The 23,578-nt window shown below is 40.2% G+C and overlaps 1 protein-coding gene across 1 annotated transcript; it reads left to right on the top strand.

The window, feature by feature from the left end:
• The first annotated feature begins 31 nt into the window (after positions 1-31).
• Positions 32-11,594, top strand: C3H5orf15 (chromosome 3 C5orf15 homolog). Its single transcript, XM_072957271.1, has 3 exons — positions 32-207; positions 8,189-8,715; positions 10,134-11,594. The coding sequence occupies exons 1-3, from the start codon at positions 69-71 to the stop codon at positions 10,263-10,265; spliced, it is 798 nt and encodes a 265-aa protein (XP_072813372.1). The 5' UTR covers positions 32-68; the 3' UTR covers positions 10,266-11,594.
• Positions 11,595-23,578: the final 11,984 nt, after the last annotated feature.

Here is a 23,578-nt window from a genome sequence, read left to right on the forward strand (position 1 = left end):
GCCTTACGCAGTGCCTGACGTCATGACGTAGAGCCTAGCAACCGCGCAGGCTCCCAGCCGAGACCGTTATGGCTGCTGCCGCCCTGAGGAGGATGAGGGGGTTTGTGGAAGAGAAGCTGCCGCCCAGGCGGGCCATTCATGTCGCCGGGGGGCTGGCGCAGCCGCTGTTCCTGGCGCTCCTGCTTGCCTCCGCCACCACGTCCAGTGGTAAAGCGGGCGCGGCGGCGGGGCGGGCGCGGGAAGACGGGGAGGGCCCGGGCGCCGGCCGCCGGCCGCGAAATAGGCCCGGCCAGGGTACGGGCGCTTCCGAGTGTCCCGAGCAGGTGGTGATGTCTGGAGGGGCAAGGGCTCTACGGGTCCCGAGGAGAGAGTAGGGTTTGTGAAGGGAGCTATGGAGGCGGGGTCTCTGAGGGGCCTGAAAAGTGAGGTTGAGAGCTGTGGGGGCCCAGGGAGCGGAGTGTGTAGATGGGCGGGGAGGGAGGAGTGGTGGTGGTGGCGAGTGGTGGTGGTGTCTAGCGAGTCTTGGAAAATCGTTGCCACGGAGAATGGAGGTGATGCGGTCTCCGAAATTCCTTGGAGGTGTCGACTAAAAAAACAAACCGCACAACTGTAACAGCTGTGAGTTGAGTTTATTCAGTGTCTTCCTGAGGACTGTCTCTGGGGAGACAGCGTCTCACATAGTTCTGAGAAATTGTTGTAAGAAGTAAGGGAGGAGTCTGGATATGTATGACTTTTTTTGCTGGAAATAGTCGAACATCAAAAAGTGACTAATCACAAAGAACAGACATCTCAAGTTCATGATTTAAGTACTTTTCTATGTAGCGGAAGATGCAAGAATCTTGGGTCATTGAAACGATTCCTTAGACATTCATCTTAACTGTCTAGGGTTCGAATATCCAGAACACAGAATACTTCATCCTGTTTTTTTCCATCCTGAATTCCCCTCAGGCACACTGTCAGTGGGCAGCGGCAGTGACTAATGGCTTGATCCTTGTAGAACTGGCATGTCAGGCAACAACTTTTTTTCTTTACAGAGGTGGTATTTAGGAGGGTCTAAAAGAGGGGGCTCAGCGGACAGGTGCTGAGGAGATGGCTGAGGTTAGGAGGTGTGGTGTCTGGAGAGAGTCCCAAAGTCAGGAGCGGGCTCCAGAGGTCTGGGCCATGGGAAGGTGGGGGCTCTCCAGGATGGGTGAGATCAGTGGTAAAAACCAAGGAGGGTAGGGGGCAGTGACAGGACTGAGCTGATGGAATATTTTGGAGAAGTATAGTGGAGGGGAAAGAGCGATCTTTGAGTACTGGGGCATCTTTGAGGACTGGGAGGTTCTGGTGCTTGGTAAAGAGAGAATACTGGGGCGTTGTGCTTCTGAGGGCTTGGGAGAAGATGAGGAGTTCTGGGACAAGGGAGATTCTTGGTAAATATGGTCCCCTTTTCTTGTGCCCTGGGTTAACTGGACAACCTTGCTTCATTTTAATGGATCTATAGGATTTTAAGTATTTATTTTAAAAATTTTATGGAGATATAATTGACATATTAGTTTCAAGTGTACAGCATAATGATCCGGTTTTTTTATGCACTGAGATCACCACAATAAGTCTAGTTACCATCCATCACTATACATAATTAACAAAAAAATTTTTTTCTCATAATGTGAACTTTTAAGATTTACTCTCTTAGGACATTGATGAACTCATCTGCAAAACACAAACAGACTCGCAGACATAGTAAACTTACGGTTACCGGGGTGAAGGGGGTGGGAAGGGATAAATTTAGGAGTTTGAGATTTCCAGATATTAACCATTATATTTATAAATAGATAAAAATTGAATTTCTTCTATATAGCACATGGAACTATATCAATATCTTGTAATAACCTTTAATGACAAAGAATATGAAAATGAACATATGTATATTTATGCATGACTGGGACGTTATGCTGTACACCAGAAATTGGCATGTTATAACTGTACTTCAATTAAAAAAATTTTACTCTCTTAGCAACTTTCAGGTGTGTGATACAGTATTATTACTATAGTCACCATCATGTACTTTACATCTTCATAACATAAATTTTATAACTGAAGTTTGTACCTTTTGATTCCCTTCATCCCCCTCACCCCACACATACACGTACACATACACACAGAACCACAATTCTGTATGAATCTTTATGATTTTTTATAGATTCCACATGTAAGTGAAATTATATGGTATTTGTGGTTCTCTGTCTGACTTATTTCACTTAACATAATGCCCTCACTTAGCATAAGGTCCATCCATGTTTTTGCAAATGGCAGGATTCCAATTCCATTCTTTTTTGTGGCTGAATGATATTCCATTGTGTATATATTCCACAATTTTTTATCCATTCATTAATCCATGGGCACTTAGGTTGTTTCCATGTCTTGGCTATTGTAAATAATGCTGCATGATTAAGTATTCCTTTCCTTAGAAACGTTACACTGTGAACCAAGATTTAAAGGCTTTCTTGAGAAATGAGGAAATCTGTAAACCAGAGCCTGATACTTAGGGGGAACAAATCAGCTAATAAGAAATTATAATGATTAAGCAATATCTTGTTTAGTAGTCCCTTTTTTACTTCAGGCCAAAACACAGTCCTGCTTTTTCTCTCTAAATCTGTTTGAGTTCAGATGAAAAGCAGTGTGAACAGAGTAGTGTAGACTTACTTGGCAGCAGAGGCTCTCTAGCCATACATGCCTCTACTACAGTGCTGTGGTGACTTACTTGGGTTTCCCCAGCAGCACTGAGGGCGGGGAACTGGACTACCCTCCCAGAGGTGTTTCTAAGTCTGTGGAGAACTGTGGTCCATTTTCCCAAGGCCCTTTTATTGCTAGTAAAATATAATGAGGATTTCTCTGGTTGATAGTGATACTCCTGTTCCTAAGGTACTAAAGTAGCATGGTTATTTCCTGCTGGAATGCTTGGCGTATGTATAGTTGGTAAGTGTGGTTTCAGAAAAAAACTTTTACCCCTAAGAGATGATGGAAAATCTTGTAATCAGTGGGTAAGCGAGAGGGAGTGTAGACTGTTAAGGTGTCCTCTTGTGTCTGTTTTTATTTGTTAGGGGGCCATAAGCATTGCTCCAACTATCCTGGGACATTTTAGGGAATCTTTTTTTTTAATTATGTTTTTGTATGCATCAGCTTTTTTTTTTTGTATGCATCAGTTTTAAATTCAGATTGTTCTCTACTGAAGATAAATGAAAACTAACATATATGTTTTTAATAGGGAAGTAGCTCCATTGCAGTACAGTGTAGTATTTGCAAAACTTTGGGTAATAAATGTCTTTTTAGTAAGCATGCCTTATGGTAGAATGATTTCAAAGTACTTACTCTTGTAATAAGAAAATTAAAGACTAGCTAGAATGTATTGAGTTCCATACTTCAACCAAGTGTAGAAAGTTAGAAAGTTACCATATCAGATTTTTAAAAACTTGTCCTTATTAGGGTTCTTAAAATTTCATTGCTTGGGTATATTCTTGGCAATCTATAAGACTGCATAAATTTTATGTTTTTGTTTTGATAAAGTTAAAAAAATTAATGTAAGCATTATTTTGAATCATAGGATGCTTTATGATCACAGGATCACTTTATGACCAAGTCTTGCCATGTTACTTCAAAAGTGCCTACTTACTACATTTGTCATTGTATTGCTCCCAGCTGTGGCCTAAATTTATTTAATGTGTAATGTATTTAATTTTTAAGGCATGTTTTGCAGTCCAATATGTGAATGAATTCTCAGGGTCTTGTGCATTCTTGTTTGAGAAATATTGATATAATTTATTTTAAGGCAGTTTTTTTTGAAAGAACCAGTAGAAGAGAATTAAATTTAAAATTTTTTATTTTTAAAATGTTAAGTTTTAACTAGAGAGGTAGTATAAAATAGGAAAGAGTAGGAATGGAACATATATTTAGAAGTCTAAAGTTTATATATATATAAGCTCAAACAATTAAATCCGTAAAGTCAAAGTTACCACTTTGTTCAGAATACTCTTGATATCTGAATGGATCAAATTCTGTGATTTGAAGGAGTGGAGGTCCAGGAGGTTAATCTAATTTGCATTAAACATTTCAGATGAATTCTTAGTTTGTTTTCTTGTATGTAACTTCTAAGCTTTTACTCCTTTTTAAGTTAAATTAAATTTTTTTTTTTGTAATGGAGGTACTGGGAATTGAACCCAGGACTTCGCACATGGCTAAGCATATGCTCTACCATTGAGGTATACTGCTCCCCCCCCCCCCAGTTTTCACTCCTTGAACAATATTAATTCTGCTCCTACTTAATGGTAGGTATTGGAGTTACAACAACAAATAGGGTGACGTTGGAGGTAGCCTTAGAAGAGTAAGTAGGGTTTTACCTGGCTGAGAACTATGGGAAAGGCTTTTCAGAGGGTGTTGTAGGTGCAAAAATGCTACTTGGGAAGCAGTGTAGGATTTGTGATGAAAGTTGGGTCAAGAGAATATTTAGTAAATTTTTTTTGGATATTTAGTAAATATTAACTGAATGCCTGCTGTCTAAGTTGGCAGTGGGGATTAGTTAGTAAGATTAGTGAGAGGTAATAGCATTGAGATAATGGGGACCAGATTATATAGGCTCTCACAGGCTTTGTAAAGTCTTTGAATTTCACTTTTGAGAGAAATAGAGAGCTACTAGATGGTTTTAAGCAGAGTAGAGCATCTTAAGTTTTTACAGGATGACTCTGGCTGTTTTGTTGACCTTGGACACTAGGGGTTAGGGTAGAAGCAAGCAGATTATTGAGAAGGCTACTGTAGTAATCCAGGTGAGATGAAGGTGGTTTGGACTAGGCAGCAGTGGTGGACAGTGAAAACTCTTCAAATTCTGCATGTATCTTGAAGGTAGAGTAACATTGGATGTGGGGTGTTAAAATGATGATGTGAAGGCTTTTGGCTTGAGTGACAGAAAAATAAAGTGGCCATTAACCGAAAAGGAGATTGTAAATAGAACATTTTTGTTTTGTTTTCTTTCTTTCTTTTTTCTTTTTGGAGTGGGGAGTAAAAATGCATTTCTTTAAACTTTTAATTCTGAAATAATTGTAGATTCATTTGCAGTTGTAAGGAATAATACAGAGATTGTGTGCTCTTTACCCAGTTTTTCCCATTGGTAACATCCTGCAAAACTATAGAGTAATGCCACAACTGAGATACTGACTTTAATAGTCAAGATACAGAGCATTTCCTTCACCATAAGGACCTTTCCTGTTGCTCTTTTACAGTCACCCACACTTCCCTTTTATCCCTACTTCCTCCTGAAATCCCTGCAACCACTTGTCTTTTTTATTTCTGTAATTTCATCAGTTTGTGAATATGATATAAATGGAATCATATGGCGTGCAACTTTTTGGGATTAGCTTTTTTTACCTAGCATAATTCTTGGGAGATTCATCCAAGTTGTTTCGTGTGTCAGTATCTTGTTCCTTTTTATTGCTGAGTGATATTCTATGGTATGGATGTACTACACTTTGTTTAACCATTCATTCTTTGAAGGATATCTGGTATATTTCCAGTTTTTGGCTGTTATGAATAAGACCGTTCTAAACATTTATGTACAGATTTTTCTGTGAACATAAGTTTTCATTTCTCTGGGATAAATGCCCAGGACTGTAATTGCTGGGTCATATGGGAGTTGCACATTTAATTTTTAAGGAACTGCCAAACTGTTTTCTGGAATGGTTGTCTTATTTTACATCACCACCAGCAACATATGAGTGATCTTGTTTCTCTGCGTCCTTGCCAATATTTGGTATTTTCATTATTTTTATTTTAGCCATTCTGATAGGTGTGCAGTGATATCTCATTGAGGTTTTAAGTTGCTTTTCCCTAATGGTTAACATCTTTACATGTGCTTATTTACCATCTGTATATACTTTGTGGTGAAATGTCTCTGAGTTTTGCCTATGTTCTAATTAGATTGTTTGCTTTTTCACTTTTGAGTTTTCAGTGTTCTTTATGTATTCTAGATATAGTCTTTTGTTAGGTATGGGGCTTACAGATATTTCTCCCACTTTGTAGTTTGTCTTTTCATCCTCACAGGAAGGTCTTTAATTGAACAGAGTTATAAAATTTTGATGGAATCCAATTTATGAATTTTTCTTTTGTGTATTGTGTTTTTGATGTCAGGTCTAAGAATTGTTGCCTAGCCCTAGATTCTGAAGATTTTGTCTTGTGCCTTTTTCTAAAATCTTTATTGTTTTACATTTTACATTTAAATTTGTGATCCATTTTTAGTTAATTTTTGTAAAAGGTGTGAGACTTAGGTTGAGCTTCATTTAGCTTGTTAATATGGTGGATTGCATTGATTTTTGAATATTGAGCAAGTCTTGCTTGCATCCCTGGAATAAATAAACCTCACTGATCATAGAATTCATTCTATTTACTTATTGCTGATTTCTCTTTGCTAATATTTTGTTAAGAATTTTTTGCATCTGGGTTCATGAAAGATATCAGTCTGTAGTTTCCTTTTCCTGTATTATCTTTGGCTTTGGTATGAGGATAATAATATTAGCTTTATAAAATGAATTGTAAAGTGTTCTCTGCCTTCAGTTTTGTGTAAGAGATTGTGTAGAATTGGTGTTAATTCTTCATTAAACATTTGGTAGAATTCTTCAGGGAAACCTGAAGATTTATTTTTTGGGAGTTTTAAAATTAAGATTCAATTTTCTAAATAGTTACGGGGCTATGCAAATTATGTATTTCATATGGGGTAAGTTGCAGCAGTTTGTTCAGTTTTAGTTGGCTTTTTATGACATTGCTGTGGTGGAGGAGGTGGGGGTTGCTGCACATTACTGCCAGGAGAAGATAGAAATCTAGTGTTTCCACTTGATTTGTGTTGACTCTCGAAGGGTGGTGGTGGTTCTGTTAGTTCTGGGCCGGGGTAGGAGTTTTGGCTCCCCTCATGGTCTTCACTGACACAATGGTGGGAGCGGTCTCATTACTGCTGGGCCATGATTGAAGTCTTGACTCTCCACTAGGGCTTCTCTGACACCATCCTATTGTGGAGAGGAAGTACCTCGTTATAGCTTGGTGAGGGTGGAAATCTACACTCCCCACCCAGCCTTTGCTCGTGTAGGTGTGATTGGAACTACAGTTTTTTCTGTTTGCTTGGAGTAGAGCATTTGCTGTCTAAAAGTTTTCTTTCTAGCTAGGATGCCTCTCTCATCTTCTGGCAAGAGAGAGCAGGCTTTTTTGCTGGCTCTTTTTGTCCATACCCCTGGGTGTTTCCAGGTTGCTGCTGGCTTCTTCAGCTCCACGTCTGGAATACATGAAGTAAATAGAAAATCCAGAAAAGTCACCACTGGGTTGTTTTTTAGGTCCTGAGGTCTCTAACCACTCTGCCTTATCCTCTCCACCTTTCAGAAAGCCTTCTTATGTTATTTTATAAGTCATAGGTAGGGTTTTTAGTTGTTTTTAGTGGGAAGAATAGGGAAAAATAGATCTATTCCATCTTCCTGGAAGACAAAATAAGAATTCATTTTGAACACGTTGATTTGAATGACAGACATTAAGGAGGATATCAGGTAGACAATTGGATTTATGAGTCTAGATTTCTGGTTGTTCATGGAAGTTCTCTTTTGATGGCTTCATTTTTCTCAGAGAATTTAGAAAGTGGTGATAGCATTGAAAATGAGGACAACAGGTGTTGGAAGTTTGAGTACAGAGGAAAATGTGAATGGTCTCCTAAGGGAATAGGAGGGTGAAGGGACTAGGAAAATACAGTATAATTGTTGACAGCATTACATGCATATCTGAATTTTGGGTGTTGAATTTACAATTGAATAAAAAATGAAAAAAAAAAGAAATAAAAAATGAATTATCTACTAGATACCAGTGGCCTTTCCAGACAGTAACAACTTAAGCAGCATTAGAGACCTACTGCGTTACATAGCCTGCCATCGTAAGAAAAAGAAGAGAGAATAGAGAGGGGTCTGACTTTAGGTCACAGTGGCAAAGTCCACACAGAGCTTGTACCCCCTTATTTTCATTTCACAGAGGTTGGACCTCAGCAATCCTTGCCTGGACTCCACTTCATCCCCAGAACAGAAAAAGAGGTGGCTGATCCTAGCTTAGTGAAAAATTTAGGTGTATGTGCTTCTAGCTTGGTGGAGAAAAATTTAGAGATTTCAGTTTAATGTACTTTATTCACTTATTTTAGCTGTATCACAAACTGATTGGCTGAACCAGACTGTACTCAAGGAAGATGTTTCTGCTCCAAGTATGAATACTTTAACACATGAGAACCAAACCAAACCTTCTATTTCCCAAATCAGCACCACTCTCCCTCCCACAACTAGTACAGAAAAAAGTGGAGTGGCATCTGTGTCCCCTCATCCCTCGCCTACTATTTCTCTGTCCCAAGAGGAAGCTGATAACAATGAAGATCCTAACATAGAGGAGGAGGATCTCCTCACACTGAATAGTTCTCCGTCCACCGCCAAAGAAACTCTGGACAATGGAGATTATGGAGAACCAGACTATGACTGGACCACCAGCCCCAGGGACGATGAGTCAAATGAAGCCTTGGAAGAAAACAGGGGCTACATGGAAATTGAACAGTCAGTGAGATCTTTTAAGAACCCACCCTCAAATATAGAAGAGGAAGATAGCCATTTCTTTTTCCATCTTATTATTTTTGCCTTTTGCATTGCAGTTGTTTATATTACATATCACAACAAAAGGAAGGTAAGTTTGGGATTTTCAGCCCCTCTAGTTGCCCTCTGTTATTTCAGTCATATTTCTTATTAATGCTTTTGATGATTCAGAGTTTTTTTTTTAGTCAGATTTCAAGTAATGGTAAAATATTCAGATGTCTGATCAGTTTATAAATCTGTGGTATATTTTAAAAAATGACAGAATGCTTTACTACATGTGCTTCTAAAAAAAAGAAGCCAAATTATTTTTATTGAGCAAAACCAAAGCCCAGTGATTTTTTAAAAAAAAGGTTTTATATCTTAATTAGCATTGCTAGTTCAGTGGGAATACTTGTGGAGAAAGATTGTTAATTTAGTACTTTTAATTTTTTTAAGCATGGAACTTAATGATATTTTAATAACTTTTCCCCCTGTTGTACGAGTGTTGTATGTCTATTTTAGGGAATTCAGAAAACACAGGGAAATATAGAAAAGAAAACTTAAGCTACTACCAAAGCTGAGCATTATTAACATTTTGGTGTATTTCTGGTCTGTAAATGTGTGTATAATTCAGACATATGTGAGTGTTAATTTCTAAATGAATTTAATTTCATATAGTTTTGTACCTGTACAGATCATGAGTATTTTTCATATCATTAATATTCTTTAAAAACATGATTTAATAGCTACATAATTTATTTAGCTATTTTCCTGTTGAGTATTTAGATCGTTTCCAGTTTTGGTTCAGAAATAATATTGTGATGAACAATTCTGTGCTGGAATTGGTTTGTCCTTTTTTTTTTTTTTTTTTTTAAGGAAAACACGATGTCCTTTTTAATACTTAGTGGCCAGGAAATCTCATTTCTTGACTTTATTACAACTTGCTTTGTGATTCCTGGCAAGTCACCTTCCCCTTTGGGACCTTGATTTTCTCACCTGAGAAATGATAGAAGTGGATCAGATACTTTCAGAATGCCTTCCAGTTTTGGGAATCAGTGATTCTAATATCTTGTTTGTGGTTTTGAGTTAGAAAACAAGCAAACAAACAGATTCTTTTGGTTATTTGTGGTTTAGTGGCTTATCACTAGCTCTATAAATATTTGTAGGTGGACAAAAATTTGAATGCCACTGATATTCTATCCCAGTGTTTAGTGTTGGGCCATCTCTATTTTAAAGACTTAAGGGACTTGTTAAACAGGTAGGTTCCTGGGCTCCACTGCACTCTATTAACTCATCTCTGAAGATTGGGGCCAGGAATCAGTCCTTAACAAGTACCCCTATGTACATGAAATTTTGAGAAGCACCATTTTACCTTGTTTACAAGATGGAAAACAAAATAGCCCTTTTATTGTTGATATTTTACTTTTGTATTTGGTAACCTAGGAAAGAGATACTTCACTTGTTATGAAAACGTTTAGTGTATCCTCTATTTTCTCTTTTGCAAATCTAATTTATTTTGTTTTATTCCAGATTTTCCTTCTGGTTCAAAGCAGAAAATGGCGTGATGGTTTTTGTTCCAAAACAGTGGAATATCATCGTCTAGACCAGAATGTTAATGAAGCAATGCCTTCTCTGAAGATTACCAATGATTATATATTTTAAAGCACTGTGATTTGAATTTGCTTATTATGTAATTTTATTTGCTTGACTTTTTATATGATATTGTGCAGATGTTTGCCATTGGCAGTTAGTACTTAAATGAGAGGTGAGCCTCTCTTTATTTTGCATCGGTGCTTTGGAAATTAAGTATCACAAACAAGGAGTATATAATTTTTTATCTACATTTTTAGAGGTGAATTCAATCAGGTGGCCAAAATGTGGAGCTAAGCATTACCCGTTAGTTTTTATTGTTTTAGATTTCTTTATTATACTTCTTCTGGAAGTGTTAGTAATACTACTTTTAAGAGATCCCAAACTTGTAATAAATTCTAACATATCTGATATTGCTGACTCAGCTTCTCTTTCCACCATCCAAATCCTATTTCTTAAGCACACATTTCTTTGTGCTCCCAAACGGTAGTCTATAAGGATGTATGTAATAATACCTTGCGTATACGTTTTTTTTCTTCCAGGAAAATTGCTTTGAATATTTTTGGATAATTTATACATAATTTATTATTGCTCATTCTGACCACAATTTTAGGTAACATTTTAATAAATATGTCTAGAAATTCTGGCAATAGAGACTTTGCAATTTACAGTGGACATAGATAAAATGTTATAGAGATAGCATTTTTTGTTTGAATTACTGAATTAAATTTAGAGGTAGAAATTATGGTAAAATATTAAATATGTGTACAATTGCTTTTAGTTAGCAATTGATTGTAGCACGGTTTCCTCCAAGCTTTCAAGTAAGGGGCAGAGTTTAAAATTATATATGTTCACTTGTTTATTATTTTATAGGAAGTTTGAATAAATCTTAGGGGCCATTATCACTTAAGTAATACTATATCTAGGTCTTTCAAATTAAAATTATATCTGAATGAGGTTGTTTGTATACATAAAGGTTATATGTGTACACTGACTCTCCCCTTGTAGTTTTTAAATTGTTTTTTAATAGCAACTGGAAATTATTTACTGTTACTTCATTTTACCCTTTCTGTCATAAGCAGTTGATCAGTATGTAAATATGTGATCTGAACCATGTTTGACTTACAGGAATCACCACAACATTTTAGAAAATGTAATGCCTAATATGTTAAATACCATTCATGAAGCCTGAGTGAACCAGTGGGCATGTGCTTTGTATAGAGATGGAAGAGGTAGGGCAGTTCATCATTTCTCTTGGGTGGGCAATTTACTGTTATAAGGAAGGGAAGCACAATGGAAATACACCTGAACTGTTTTATTGCAGTAATTTTTTTCATATCTGAAATTGTATTATTTAATATTTTGAATAAGATTTTAAAAAATAAATGGCAAAGGTATAAATCCATGTTTTATAAATGTGTTTCATTTTAATGGCATGTGGTCCTTCATGTGGGTGGTGACAGATGGGTAGTGCTTTGAGAAGAAGCTAAGCTGATTAGCTTGCTTTTTTTTTTTTTTTTTAATTGAGTTATAGTCAGTTTACAATGTTGTGTCAAGTTTCTGGTGTACAGCACATTTTTTTAGTCATACATGATTATACATATATTCATTGTCACATTCTTTTTCATTGTGAGCTACTACAAGATCTTGAATATATTTCCCTGTCCTATGCAATATAAACTTGTTTTATCTATTCTGTATATACCTGTCAGTATCTACAAGTCTCAAACTCCCTGTCTGTCCCTTCCCACCACACCCCCACCGGCAACCACAAGTTTGTATTCTATATCTGTGAGTCTCTTTCTGTTTTATATTTAAGTTCATTTGTCTTTTTTTTTTATTTTAGATTCCACATATGAGCGATATCATATGGTATTTTTCTTTCTCTTTCTGGCTTATTTCACTTAGAATGACATTCTCCAGGGACATCCATGTTGCTGCAAATGACATCATGCCTTTTTAATGGCTGAATAGTATTCTTTTATATAAATATACTACAACTTCTTTATCTAGTCATCTGTTGATGGACATTTAGGTTGTTTCCATGTCTTGGGTATTGTAAATAGTGCTGTGATTAGCTTGCTTTTGTTCCTTTTTAGCAATAGAACTCTGCTTCTATGAATTCCTTGTACATTTCTCAGTCCTACTTTAGGTCCAGTTTACTGCTGGGTACTAAAATTTGTTGAAAACTGTAGCAAAGTAAGATTGCAAAGAAAAGTAAAGTAGCTACATCAACGTGTGCTTCTAGCATCCTGGCTTCCCCATCCTGGAGGATCATCCCCACTTTAGTGGATCTGGGGTTCTTGGGTGCTTCCTAATGGCAATTTTTGCTACTTGTGTCCCAGTGCTCCAATCAGGTAGTCCCTGACTTTTGGAGCATCAGATTGTACATTGATTAAAAATGGTGCCAGATTCTTACAGAGGCCCCCAAGCCACTGGTCTATACATGTGTGTATAATTCAGACATATATGTGTATGTTAATAAATTTTAAATGCATTTGGTTTCATTTAGTGTTTTGTATCTTGCTTCTTACCTAACAGATCATGAGCATTTTCTACATTATTAATATTCTTTAAAAATATTTAATAGCTACATAATTTATTTAGCTGTTTTCCTTTTGAATGTTTAGATGATCTCAAATTTTTGGTTTGGAAATAGTATTGTGAACATTTTGGTACTGGAACCAATTTGTTGCATTACATGAGGCAAAGGAGTATTGGATGGCACAAATAAGACCCACATTTGAGTCTTAGAGCACTAATGCATCCTACTCACATGTTGTCTTGTCTCCTCCCTTCTCCCTTCGTCACTTTCTGGAGCGATCAGAAGCTCTGCACCAAATGTTGGTAATATGGCATACTAGGTTACACTCTAGCTCCTGTTTCTGTATCTTATCTGAAAAGGAGTGTGTTGAAAGCTGTGAGGCAGAGAGAAACATATTTAGAATTTGTGCAGGCAGGCATGTCTTGAGTGGGGTTTTGATTTTAGCTGTGAACTCATGAGGGTGAGTGTAAGCTCTTTAGTAGACTATGTGTAGGAGGTGGCCCTCTCTGTAGCCGAGCTTCAGAATGGAGACTGGCTCTTACTCATCTCTAGCACCTTGTTCAGCACTGCCTTGAAATCAATGACGTATTTGTGAGATTAGATGAGGAGAAAACAGGCTCTGCGTTGGCTCAGGTAGTCAGGACACAGTCTAATACTACTAAAATCTGGGACCTAGTGTTGCAGGCAGTGGGGGAGAACCAAGATGTGTATCAGTTTTATCTGAACATCCGCATTCCTACATGAAGCCCACGTTAATTGTGTGAGATATCCCCTCTTCTCCCAAATCCCAGGTTCTGATCAGAAGAGCAGCTGTTGCCCATATAGGTGAAGGCGATGGAGGTTACTGCTGGCAGAGCTGCCAAAGTGTTCTGGTTCTCTCTCTCTCTCTCTGGCTGACTTTGCCTTTTGCCTTCTCTCAACCTGATCTGGTGGTGCAACAGTTTGCCTGCCTTCTGGGTTCAACTCAAAATGGTGTGGGAACTTCCTAGTTCAAGAGATTAAAAGTATCTTGTGAGGGCCAGACATCTTTCAAGGGGACTGAGAAGGAGGCTGCCCTGAGGTTTGAGGTCAGGGGATGATTCTGTTCACCTGTGGTTTTCACTTGATGTGAGGAGGGGAAGCTGCTGGGACATATTCTGGAAATGGAGCTGGGGCCATTTCTGACTCCTATCTCAATACCCCTGTGCGGTTGTGACCTGCTGTCTAGGTTGCCGAAGTGATTCCAGGGACCCTGACTTTGGACCAGTAAGCAGCAGCTTTTACCCCATAAGCTCCAAGCTTACCTCTCTTCTAGCTCCCTCCTAAGGAGTCCCAGTCCCCATGGCCACTATTGATGAGGCTCCAGATTTAAAAGCCCCTCCTTAAGAAGCCTTTCTCTACCTAACAGTATAATTAATCTCTGCTCGGAAACCCTATAGTTCTTTCTCTCAAAACCCCAAAACTACCTCATTTGTCTGCTAGGAAGCCTAGAGATGCCACGTTCTGGGAATCCTTTACTCCCGGCATGTCCTTCTTTTTGGGCTCTTTGTGCTTCTCTCCCAGGCCACCCCTTGGCATGTGGATTGGACAGTACTCCCATCTGAGACCTTCCAGAGGAGGCTGTGGCTTAGTGGGCTAGAGCTGTGGAGGGTCAGACAGGTCTGGGTTGGATTCCCACTCTGGGCCTGAGCCTTCCCATGCCATTCTGCATCCACCAGGGAGAGACCAAACACATTTCCTGGTCCCCTGGGAGTGAGGAAGGGTCTGGGGTCTCCAGGGCTAACTTGAATGTCCTGGGCTTTGCTGGGGTGAGGACATCCTGCCCCATGTTGTACCTATCTGCTCTTCTAGGAAGAGAGACCTGGGGAGAAATGGAGGGGAAGAAGGAGTGTGAGGGGAGGTCAAGTCTGCATGACCTTGGTCTGAGTTCTGTGTATCAGCCTCCTACCCTGTCAAATGGGCAACTGATTAGCTTACAGGTTTGTCAGAAAAAAGATGGATTTATATTTGTGAAAGGACGTGTGTGTGACAGGGAGGAATTTCCAACATGTCACTGACTATAAACAGCTAGCTTGAGACTTAGGTCTACCAAGGAGTGAGAGCCCGAAGGAGGTGCTAGGAACTGCCGACAGTGCTGGGACTGCCTGCCCAGCACCCCCAGGGCTCCGTGGAAGCACGCAGCTTGTCAGAGCTGGGTTTATCCCCAGTCATCCAGGGTTGTATGGCTTGCTAGGGGACAGGCGGGGCTTCCTTGGAGCCTCCCAACCCCATTCTCTGTTCCTCATTCTCACCTTTCCCCCACAAAAGGCCAAAGGATCCTTTCCATCATGCCCTGGGCTGTTCTCAAGAACCTGTGCCTAGCGGCAGTGGGACCCAGGAACCCCAAGAGGGCTGCTGGGAGGCTCCTTAGCATGCCTGAGGACGGAGGCAGGGCCAGGCCGCTGACGTTCACTCTAAGGAGCTCACCTTCTGCCATTACCACGGCGTTGTGTTAAAAGCCAAGCACCTGGGGTTCTTTCACCGGGGCCCTGTGCTGTGAGCTGGGGACGACAGCAGGTCAGACATGATGCCCACTGTCAGGCAGAGAAGATAAAGAATTGAGCAGTTACGGTGAAGTGTGTGAGTGCCAAAAGCTGGATTTCACTTTTGTTTCTTGGTGGTAAAGGTAATTTAGACATTACAATAGCAGCTAACGGTGAGGGCTATGGACCAGGGACTCACTGTTCCATGTGTGCACACTGGTCAAATAAAGTAGTTACTATTATTATCTCCATTTCACAGGTAAGGGAACAAGCACACAGTTAAGCGACTTGCCTGAGGTCATAGAGCTGATGAGAGAGAACTGGGATTTGAATTAAGGTAAGATCTGACCCCAGCTTCCCTGATTTTAATCACTAATTGACTCTTATTATAAAAAATGAGACAGCTACACAAAAGTAAGAAGAAAAACTATCCAAAGCTTCTCTCTCTTTAGGCCCTAAACATTCTTTTTCTTCCTTTTAAAGTTGCTTTTTTTTTATGAACATAACATAACACACTATAGGAAAATGCATCAAACAGATGTACAGCTTAACAAATTATTAAAAAGCAAATGCTTATGTAGCTATCACCCAGGCAGAGAAATAGAACTTCGCCAGCAGCCCATGCTCATTTTCCCAATCACCACCACCCCCTCCCTCCATAGGGAGCTATGATTTTGACTTTCATGGCAATCATTACCTTGCTTTTCTTTTTAGATTTTCCACCTAAATATATATGCTTACAGTTTACTGAGTTTTGGACTTTCATATAAACTGAGTCATACAGTATGCTTTGTATATATTCTTTCGTGACTGGCTTCTTTCATTCTACATATGATTTTGAGATTTGTCTTGTTAGTTCAGTGTGTAGCGGTAGTTCATTCACTTTTGTTGCTGAATGGTATTGTAAAATATAGTGCAGTATATTTATCTAGTCTACTGTTAATGAACGTTTGAGCTATTGCCAGTTACAGAGTATTATGGATAATACTGTTAGGAACTTTCTTATACATATACATGTTTTTTGCTGCTTACAGGAGTAAACTTTGCATTTCTAGTGGGTATGTGCCTAGGAGTTGAATTGCTGGATGCATACATTCAACTTAAGTAGCTAATGCCAAACAGTTGTCTCAAGTTGATTGAACCAATTTACACTCCTTCCTCTAGCAGTGTGTGAGACTTCCTGTTGCCCTATATCCTTGCTAATGCTTGGCATTGTTAGTGTTCTTAATTTTAGGTAATCTTCTGGATCGCTCATTGTGGTCTGACTTTGCAGTTCCTTGCTGTTTAATCGTATTGATCATTTTCTCATATGTTTATGGGATTTGTGAAGTGCTTTTTCAAGTCTTGCTTATTTTTCTATCGGAGTGTCTGTCTTTTTCTTATTGTTTTATGAAAGTTCTCTGTTTTGGATACGAGCCCTTAGTTGGTTATATATGTGACAAATTGTTCCCCTGTTCTGTGTCTGGCTTGCCTTGGCACTCCTAATGGCGTCTATTAATGAACAGAAGTTTTTTTTAGGAAATAATAGCTGTTTTATTGAGATCAACTTTGCACATCTAAATTCACAGATTTTAAGTTGTTCAATCAGTTTTGACAATTGTTTATATCTGTGTGACCCCACCCCAAACAGCACATATGACATATCCATCACCCCAGAAAGTTCCCTAGTGCTTCTTTCTAGGTGCTTCTTTACCTACTGTTCAGAGGTAACCATTTTCTGATTTTTATCGCCATAGATTGGTTCGACCTGTTCTGGAACTTCATATAGGTGGGATAAAAAGTGTATTCTATTGTATCTTACTTCTTTTGATTAACACAGTGGTTTTACTTCCGTGCATTGTTTTTAGATTCACCTATATTTTTGCATTATCAGCAGTTTGTTGCTTTTTATTGCTGAGTAGTGGTCGTTGAACTAATAGGACATCATTTGTTTATTCATTCTTCTGTTGATGGACATTTGTATTGTTTCTAGATGTATATGTATATGTATATGGATTTAATATATATTATACATATTACATGTATGTTGATACTTTAGTAATATTTAATACTTAATATATTAAATGTATAATATTAAACTTTACATTTTGAGGTAATTATAGATTAATGTGCAATTATAAGAAATAATATAAAGATCCTGTGTATCTCTTACCCAATTTTCCTTGATGACATTTTGTAAAACTAGTACAAAATAGTCCACTATCACAGCCAAGATATTAACATTGATACAGTCAAGATACAGAGCATTTGTATCACCACTAAGATCCCACTAGTTGCCCTTTTATAGCCATTCCCACTTCCCTCCCACTCTCAACCCCTTCTTAATCCCTGGCAACCACCAATCTGGTCTCCATTTCTATTATTTTGTCATTTCAAGAATGTTGTTGTTAGTTTCAGGTGTATAGCAAAGTGATTCAGTTGTACATATACATACATATATATTTTTTCTTTTCAGATTCTTTTCCATTACATATATGTTTTCTGAGTAAGAGTAGATTTATTCAGAGAGATGTACACTCCATAGAGTGCAGCTGTCTTGGAAGGTGAGAAAGCAAGAGAGCCATTATATGTTATTACAAGAAATTGAATATAGGTCCCTGTGCTCTACAGTAGGTCCTTGTTGTTTCTTTTATATGTAGTAATGTGTGTCTGTTAATCCATGGGGATCACATTTAACAGCCTAATTTTATAACAATCTATTTTAAAACTTTGCTCTTACACATCTCCATCCTCCCCCCTTTAAGTTGTTGTCACTCACAACACCTTTATGCATTGTGTGCTCAGTAGCATAGATTTGTAATTATTTTCCATGTGTTTGTCTTTTAAATCTTGTGGGAAACAGAAAGTGGAGTTATAAACCAAAAATGTAATAATAGTTGTTTTTATATTTGCCTGTGTATTTATCTGACCAGAGATCTTTATTTCTTCTTGTGACTTTATGTACTGTCTAGTGTCCTTTTATTTGTCTGAGGGGACCCCCTTTGACATTCTTGTAGGGCAGGTCTGATAGTATTGAACTCCCTCAGTTTTTAAAAAATCTTGGGGTGTCTTAATTTATCTCTCATTTTTGAAGGACAGTTTTGCTGAATTTAGGATGATTAGTTGATAGTTTTTCCTTTCAGCACTTTAGACATCCCACTGTCATCTGGCTTCCTTGGTCTCTGATGAGAAATTGTTAATCCTATTGGGGATCTCCTTTATGATCAGTTGCTTCTCTCTTGATGCTTTTAAGATTTTCTCTTTGTCTTTATTTTTCATGAGTTTGATTATAATGTGCCTCAGTGTGGATCTCTTTGAGTTTGTCCTGCTTGGAATTGAGCTTCTTGGATTTTTGGATTTGTAGATTTATGTTTTCCGTCCAGTTTGGGAAGATTTGGTTATCATTTTTCTTCAGATACTCTTTCTGCCCCTTTCTCTCTCTCTTCTCCTTCTAAGTTTCCCACAATCTATATTTTGGCGTGCCTGGTGGTATACCACAGGTCCCTTAAGATCGTTCACTTTGTTTTTTCCTCTCTGCTCTTTAGGCTTAATAATTTCAGTGGTCCTATCTTCATGTTTGCTGATTTTATTTCTGCCTGCCCAAATATGCTGTTGAACTCCTCTAGTGAATTTTAGTTATTTTACTTTTCAGTTCAGTAATTTCTGGATGTCTCATCTGAGTGCCAGGACTGTTAATGTGGTGTTAACCTGTGTTTAATAAGATTTCTTCACTCTGGCAGGGCCGTAACACCAATTTCCTTCAGCACTCTTTCTTTCAACCCAATAGGAGCTACTGTCTGGCAAGCTTCAGGTGGTCTCTTCCCACACATGTGTAGCCTAGCCATCAGTCACAGATTTATAAGAAACCCCTATACTGGGTCTTTCCACTGCCCTGCCTCTCAGATTATAGCTGCGTTAGCTGCTCTAAACTCTGAGCTCTTCCTCTTCAGCCCAGTAAGTAGTACTGTCCTGCTCTGTTTGGACTCCAGCTGTTTGAAACATGATTGAGAAACAAACAAACAAATAAATATTCCAGTTTTATAGTTGTTTATGGTGGGAGAGCCAGACTGGTATTGGCAACTCCGTCAGAGTTAGAGGCAGCGTCCTCCTTTCTTTCTGGATGAAATGGACTGTGTTGGCAGAGATGTTGAGACAGATGTTAGGCAGAGCTAGCCACTCTCTCCGACCCCTGCCTTTGTCAGGTCTCTCTAAGCAGTAGGGAAATCCCTTGTTAGGCTCTGGGAGCGCATGAATGTGATATCTTGCATCCCCCATCCTTAGTATACTCCACGTGAAGGGACTCCTACTACATGAGCCCTGATAGCAAGATTCTCTTGGATCCTAGAAGTCATTCACCTTATTGTTGCCAACAAATAAAAAGTGTGTTCATTTCTCATTAAAAACTCAGTTCTGCCTCTGTTAGCCTGCCCTTTTGCAGCAAGGAAGTTAAGTTTGCCCTGTGGCCTGGTGGAGGGTTGATGGGAGCACATCTTCAAAGTTCTATTTGGCTTCTTAGCTACTGTAAGTCATTAGCACATGGACCAGACTCCCAGCCTTGGGCCTGCAGGCAGAAAGCCACGTTGTAAACCATGTTCCAGCAGAGGCAGACACACAAGGGATATCTTTCAGCCCATTAGGAAGGAGGCATAGCCAAGTCAAACATTAAAACAGAGAAACTCTGAGACATGCTACGCCTGTAAAGGGATATGAAGCTTGGCATCTCACCCTGCTCCAGAAGCCCACAGACAGCTCATTCATTCAACAGACATTTGATGACTGCCTGTACTGAGCCAGGCCCTGTGCTGGTACCAGGGGATACATGGTGAGACAAATATTCATCAAGGACTTGAGCTGGCTCCTAGGGTCAAATCTTGGTTTCAAAGAAAATTAAGGAAAAAATTGCATTGAACGTGTCTTTTCCGTATTTCTGTTTGAAGAAAAGAGCATATAAACTGAACTTATTTTCTGGAAAAGGATCCAGAGATTTCATTTTGGAAGCTGGGGCACTGCTTTGAGGGGGACCTCTGGCTGTGTTCTACCCACCCCCACACTCTTAGAACAGGACCTCTCAGAAGCCCATACCTATCTGCGTTTCCACAGCTGAAGGACTGGACAGGCTCCAGCCTTTCTGGAGGCCGAGGACTCCTGATTTCCCTCCTCTTCCTCCTTTCTCCAAGAAATAGATATCCGAGTTTGAGGCAGACCAGCCCACATGTAGGAGTAGGCATGGACTTCATCCCTGGGTTACTCCTGGACTGGATCGTCCATTCTTGCCCTCCTGGAACCCTCACTCTGTAGGTGGGTTTCTGGTAGGTAGAACAGGGGAATTTCTATCCTAGGTGCCATGAGCCTGACTCTGGAGCCGGAAGACTGCTGGCTAGGATGAACATTTGTGGGTCTGTGTTCTTTGGATAAGTGAGTCCACCACCCTCAGATAAATTCTTGGTATTTTCTCTGAAAATTCACTTTCTGTTGAAGGGAGGTCTCTGCAGGGTCTAATGGTCCTATGACTGCAGAGACTACCTAGGCTTCCAAGGGTGATTTCTGGGCTTCCTTTAGTTAGTTTTATAAATATAGCTGTGACTTCTTTCTTTCTTCGGTCATTGTGAGTCTTCTGGCTTAGGTGCCTGGAGTCATAGAATAACGGAAGGCAGGCAGGGTTTTCTTGCCTGCTGGTGTAGTTTTGAGGTTTTCTTGGCCACATTGTTGGATAAAGCATCCATTTTGGGGTCAGACACTATCTGGGGCTGTGTGCCTGGACAATGCCCTTGGCTATTCCTTGTCCTGGATTCCCCGTCCTCTCTCCTCTGCCCCACCCACCACACTGCACAGCCCTTTCTCCCTTTTACCACTGTCACGGGCACGATAATGGTCCTCACATATGTGGTGCCCCTCCATTGGCAGGCTTAGATTTTTGAGGAAACAGATTTTTTTTTTTCGGGAGGAAAATCTATGCTATCACAGTCATTATTTGTGATAGAAATGTATTGACTTAAAAATACAAAAAAACAATTAGGCCTGGATAAGATAGCTTAGAAGAGTTCTCTAGGTGGAAGTAGGTGGACTACGTGGTATGCTCTGTTTTGTGGTTGAAATGGGATTGCGGACTCAGGAGGCTGGAGCCTGCCCTGAGGAGCAGAGGGAACCTTGTCAGTGCCACCACCAGGGGTCGCCAGAAGTTGCGCTACCGCTTTCCTGGGTTATTAGTTATAACGCCGGCTCTTGTCTCTCAGGAGAGCAGGTGTGAATGCTAGCCAAGAAAGAGGACACTGTTCTATAACCTGCTCTATTGTACAAAACAAGTAAGCTGTTTGGTTGTAACATTAACTGAGGGAGTAATGGGACCAAGACTTAGAAATAGTGCTCTGGATTCTCCAGGAATGTGCCCGAAGGGGAGGAGTGGCAGGGACAGACAGAGAAGGGGAGTTCACAATTACTTGTGACTCAGGTAAAAAAAAAAAAAAAAAAAAAAAAGAAAACTACAAACAGATACATCAATTAATAGGGAAAATATATGAAGCTGTGAGCCAGTATTGGCCAAACGTATCCGAAGTTTTCTGATAGACCAGACTTGGAGAACCAGGTTTTCATGGTGCATGAACTGCTCTGAGCCCTAATGAGTTTGATTCCTCCCTTCTCACACTCTCCGCACAGTGAGAGGAAGCTTTTCTATAATTGGTCCTTGAAACGTTACTACAATCACATTGTGGCCGCCTTCTGCTTATTTTTAATTACAAGGTCTATTGCATTGTTAAATTATTAACTGTGACAATTACTTATCTTGGCATTTTCTTATCTTGATGAAAATGAAAATAGCAAGGTCATGGTAGCTCACTGGAGGTTTTGGTCTGTGACAGCTGAAATTAAGCTGGACCAGCTCAGCAAATGTTTGCAGTGTGGGAAACAGCCGTGTTTGCAGAGGATCTGCTATTGGAACAGGGCTGAGGAGATGCAGCACCCACAGTGCTCTTTCTGGCTGGTTTGGCTGGGCCGGCAGGGGGAGGTGGGAGGTCCTGCTGTGGCCCCTTACCCTCTGACTTTGAGGAAGGGCCCTGAGCAGAGGGCTCACACCTGCAGAAGCTCTCTATCTGGTAAAAGTGACAGCCCAAGGCAGAGTCAGGAAGCAGAGCATGTCTTGCTGCCTCTCCTGATATGGCCCAGCTCTGCCCTGACTCATGGTACCCCTTTTGCTTTTCTAAGTTCCCCTTATCTGAGGCCTGTTCCGGACCCCTTCTTCCCTACTCCTCTCAGCCCACACTAACCTCCCTTGCTGCTCACTGTTTGACAGCACTGGCAACAATGACAACAACTACGCTACAACAGTAACAATGACTAACATGTATTGTGTCTTTACTGTATACCTGGTGCCTTGCCCACAGTGACTTGGCAAATGTCTACAAATGCTTATCATGGGGACCTCATTGTCATGCTGCCTTCTGTCCAGCAGGGGGTAGTGTGACTACACCATAAAGGGAACCCTTTACCTCTGTTCTCCAGAAAAGTGAAACTTGAGAGTTTTTGAGCATCATGGAAGAATGCATCTGGCTTTGACAGTGGGTCCAAGGCTTTGACAGGCATTGAGGGTAAAAGGATGCACAATTATCACCACTCACTCCCCCAAGCCTTGGGCACTTGGAGTCCATCAGCCCCACTGTCAAATCATTCTATGCTCAATCCCCAGGCCCACTGACTTCATGGAAAGCAAAGTGCAGACGTGAACTTGGAAAGAAAGCTTTGGCCTCAGTCGACAGTACTGATTCAGTGGCAGGTATTTGATACCTTGCTTCCTTAGGGATACACAGATGGTTCCCAAACAAGATAGCCAGTTGGTAGGAATTAGAGGTTGGGGGTACACAGACCCGCAGAGGTGTTTCATGCATTAGTGGATGGCACTGCCCCTGAGAGACCATTTGTTGGTGTGGGGCAGCGGTTTCAATAAGCAAATCTCTAAGCTGAATAGAGTTTCTCAGGCAGAAGCCCGTGAAAAAGTCCCATCTTCCTCATAGCCTGGAGCCAACTGTTTCTATGTATCATTCCCAGAGGGGACGGGGCGAGGCTATTGGTGGGATGTGGTTGTGTCAGCTCCGACCTCTCTCACCTGTGGAGGACCCTGGGGAGAAGGTAAGGTATCAGCTGACTCTCGCCCTGGGCAATCTGTCAACCCAGCCCTGGCAGTGGTCTCATGCCTTGGGGAACAGGCTAAAGAGCTTCCTGGAAGTGACTCCACTGACGTTTCTGACCACACCAGGGCCTGCTCAGGACGCTGAAGGCTGATTGTTTTAGGAGGGATTTTTGTATCTGGTCCCCAGCAAAGCTAGGCTGGGAGATCTCTGACTAACTTCTGTGTGGAGTTTAGAGGC

The sequence above is a fragment of the Vicugna pacos genome, chromosome 3 (assembly GCF_048564905.1).
Source record: "Vicugna pacos chromosome 3, VicPac4, whole genome shotgun sequence".
Classification (NCBI taxonomy): domain Eukaryota; kingdom Metazoa; phylum Chordata; class Mammalia; order Artiodactyla; family Camelidae; genus Vicugna; species Vicugna pacos.

Excerpts from the sequence above, each read along its gene's own strand:
- C3H5orf15 (XM_072957271.1), top strand. The coding sequence starts at position 69 with ATGGCTGCTGCCGCCCTGAGGAGGATGAGGGGGTTTGTGGAAGAGAAG. Across the intron at positions 208-8,188 it reads CTCCGCCACCACGTCCAGTG|CTGTATCACAAACTGATTGG; the intron begins GTAAAGCGGGCG and ends CACTTATTTTAG. Across the intron at positions 8,716-10,133 it reads CATATCACAACAAAAGGAAG|ATTTTCCTTCTGGTTCAAAG; the intron begins GTAAGTTTGGGA and ends GTTTTATTCCAG.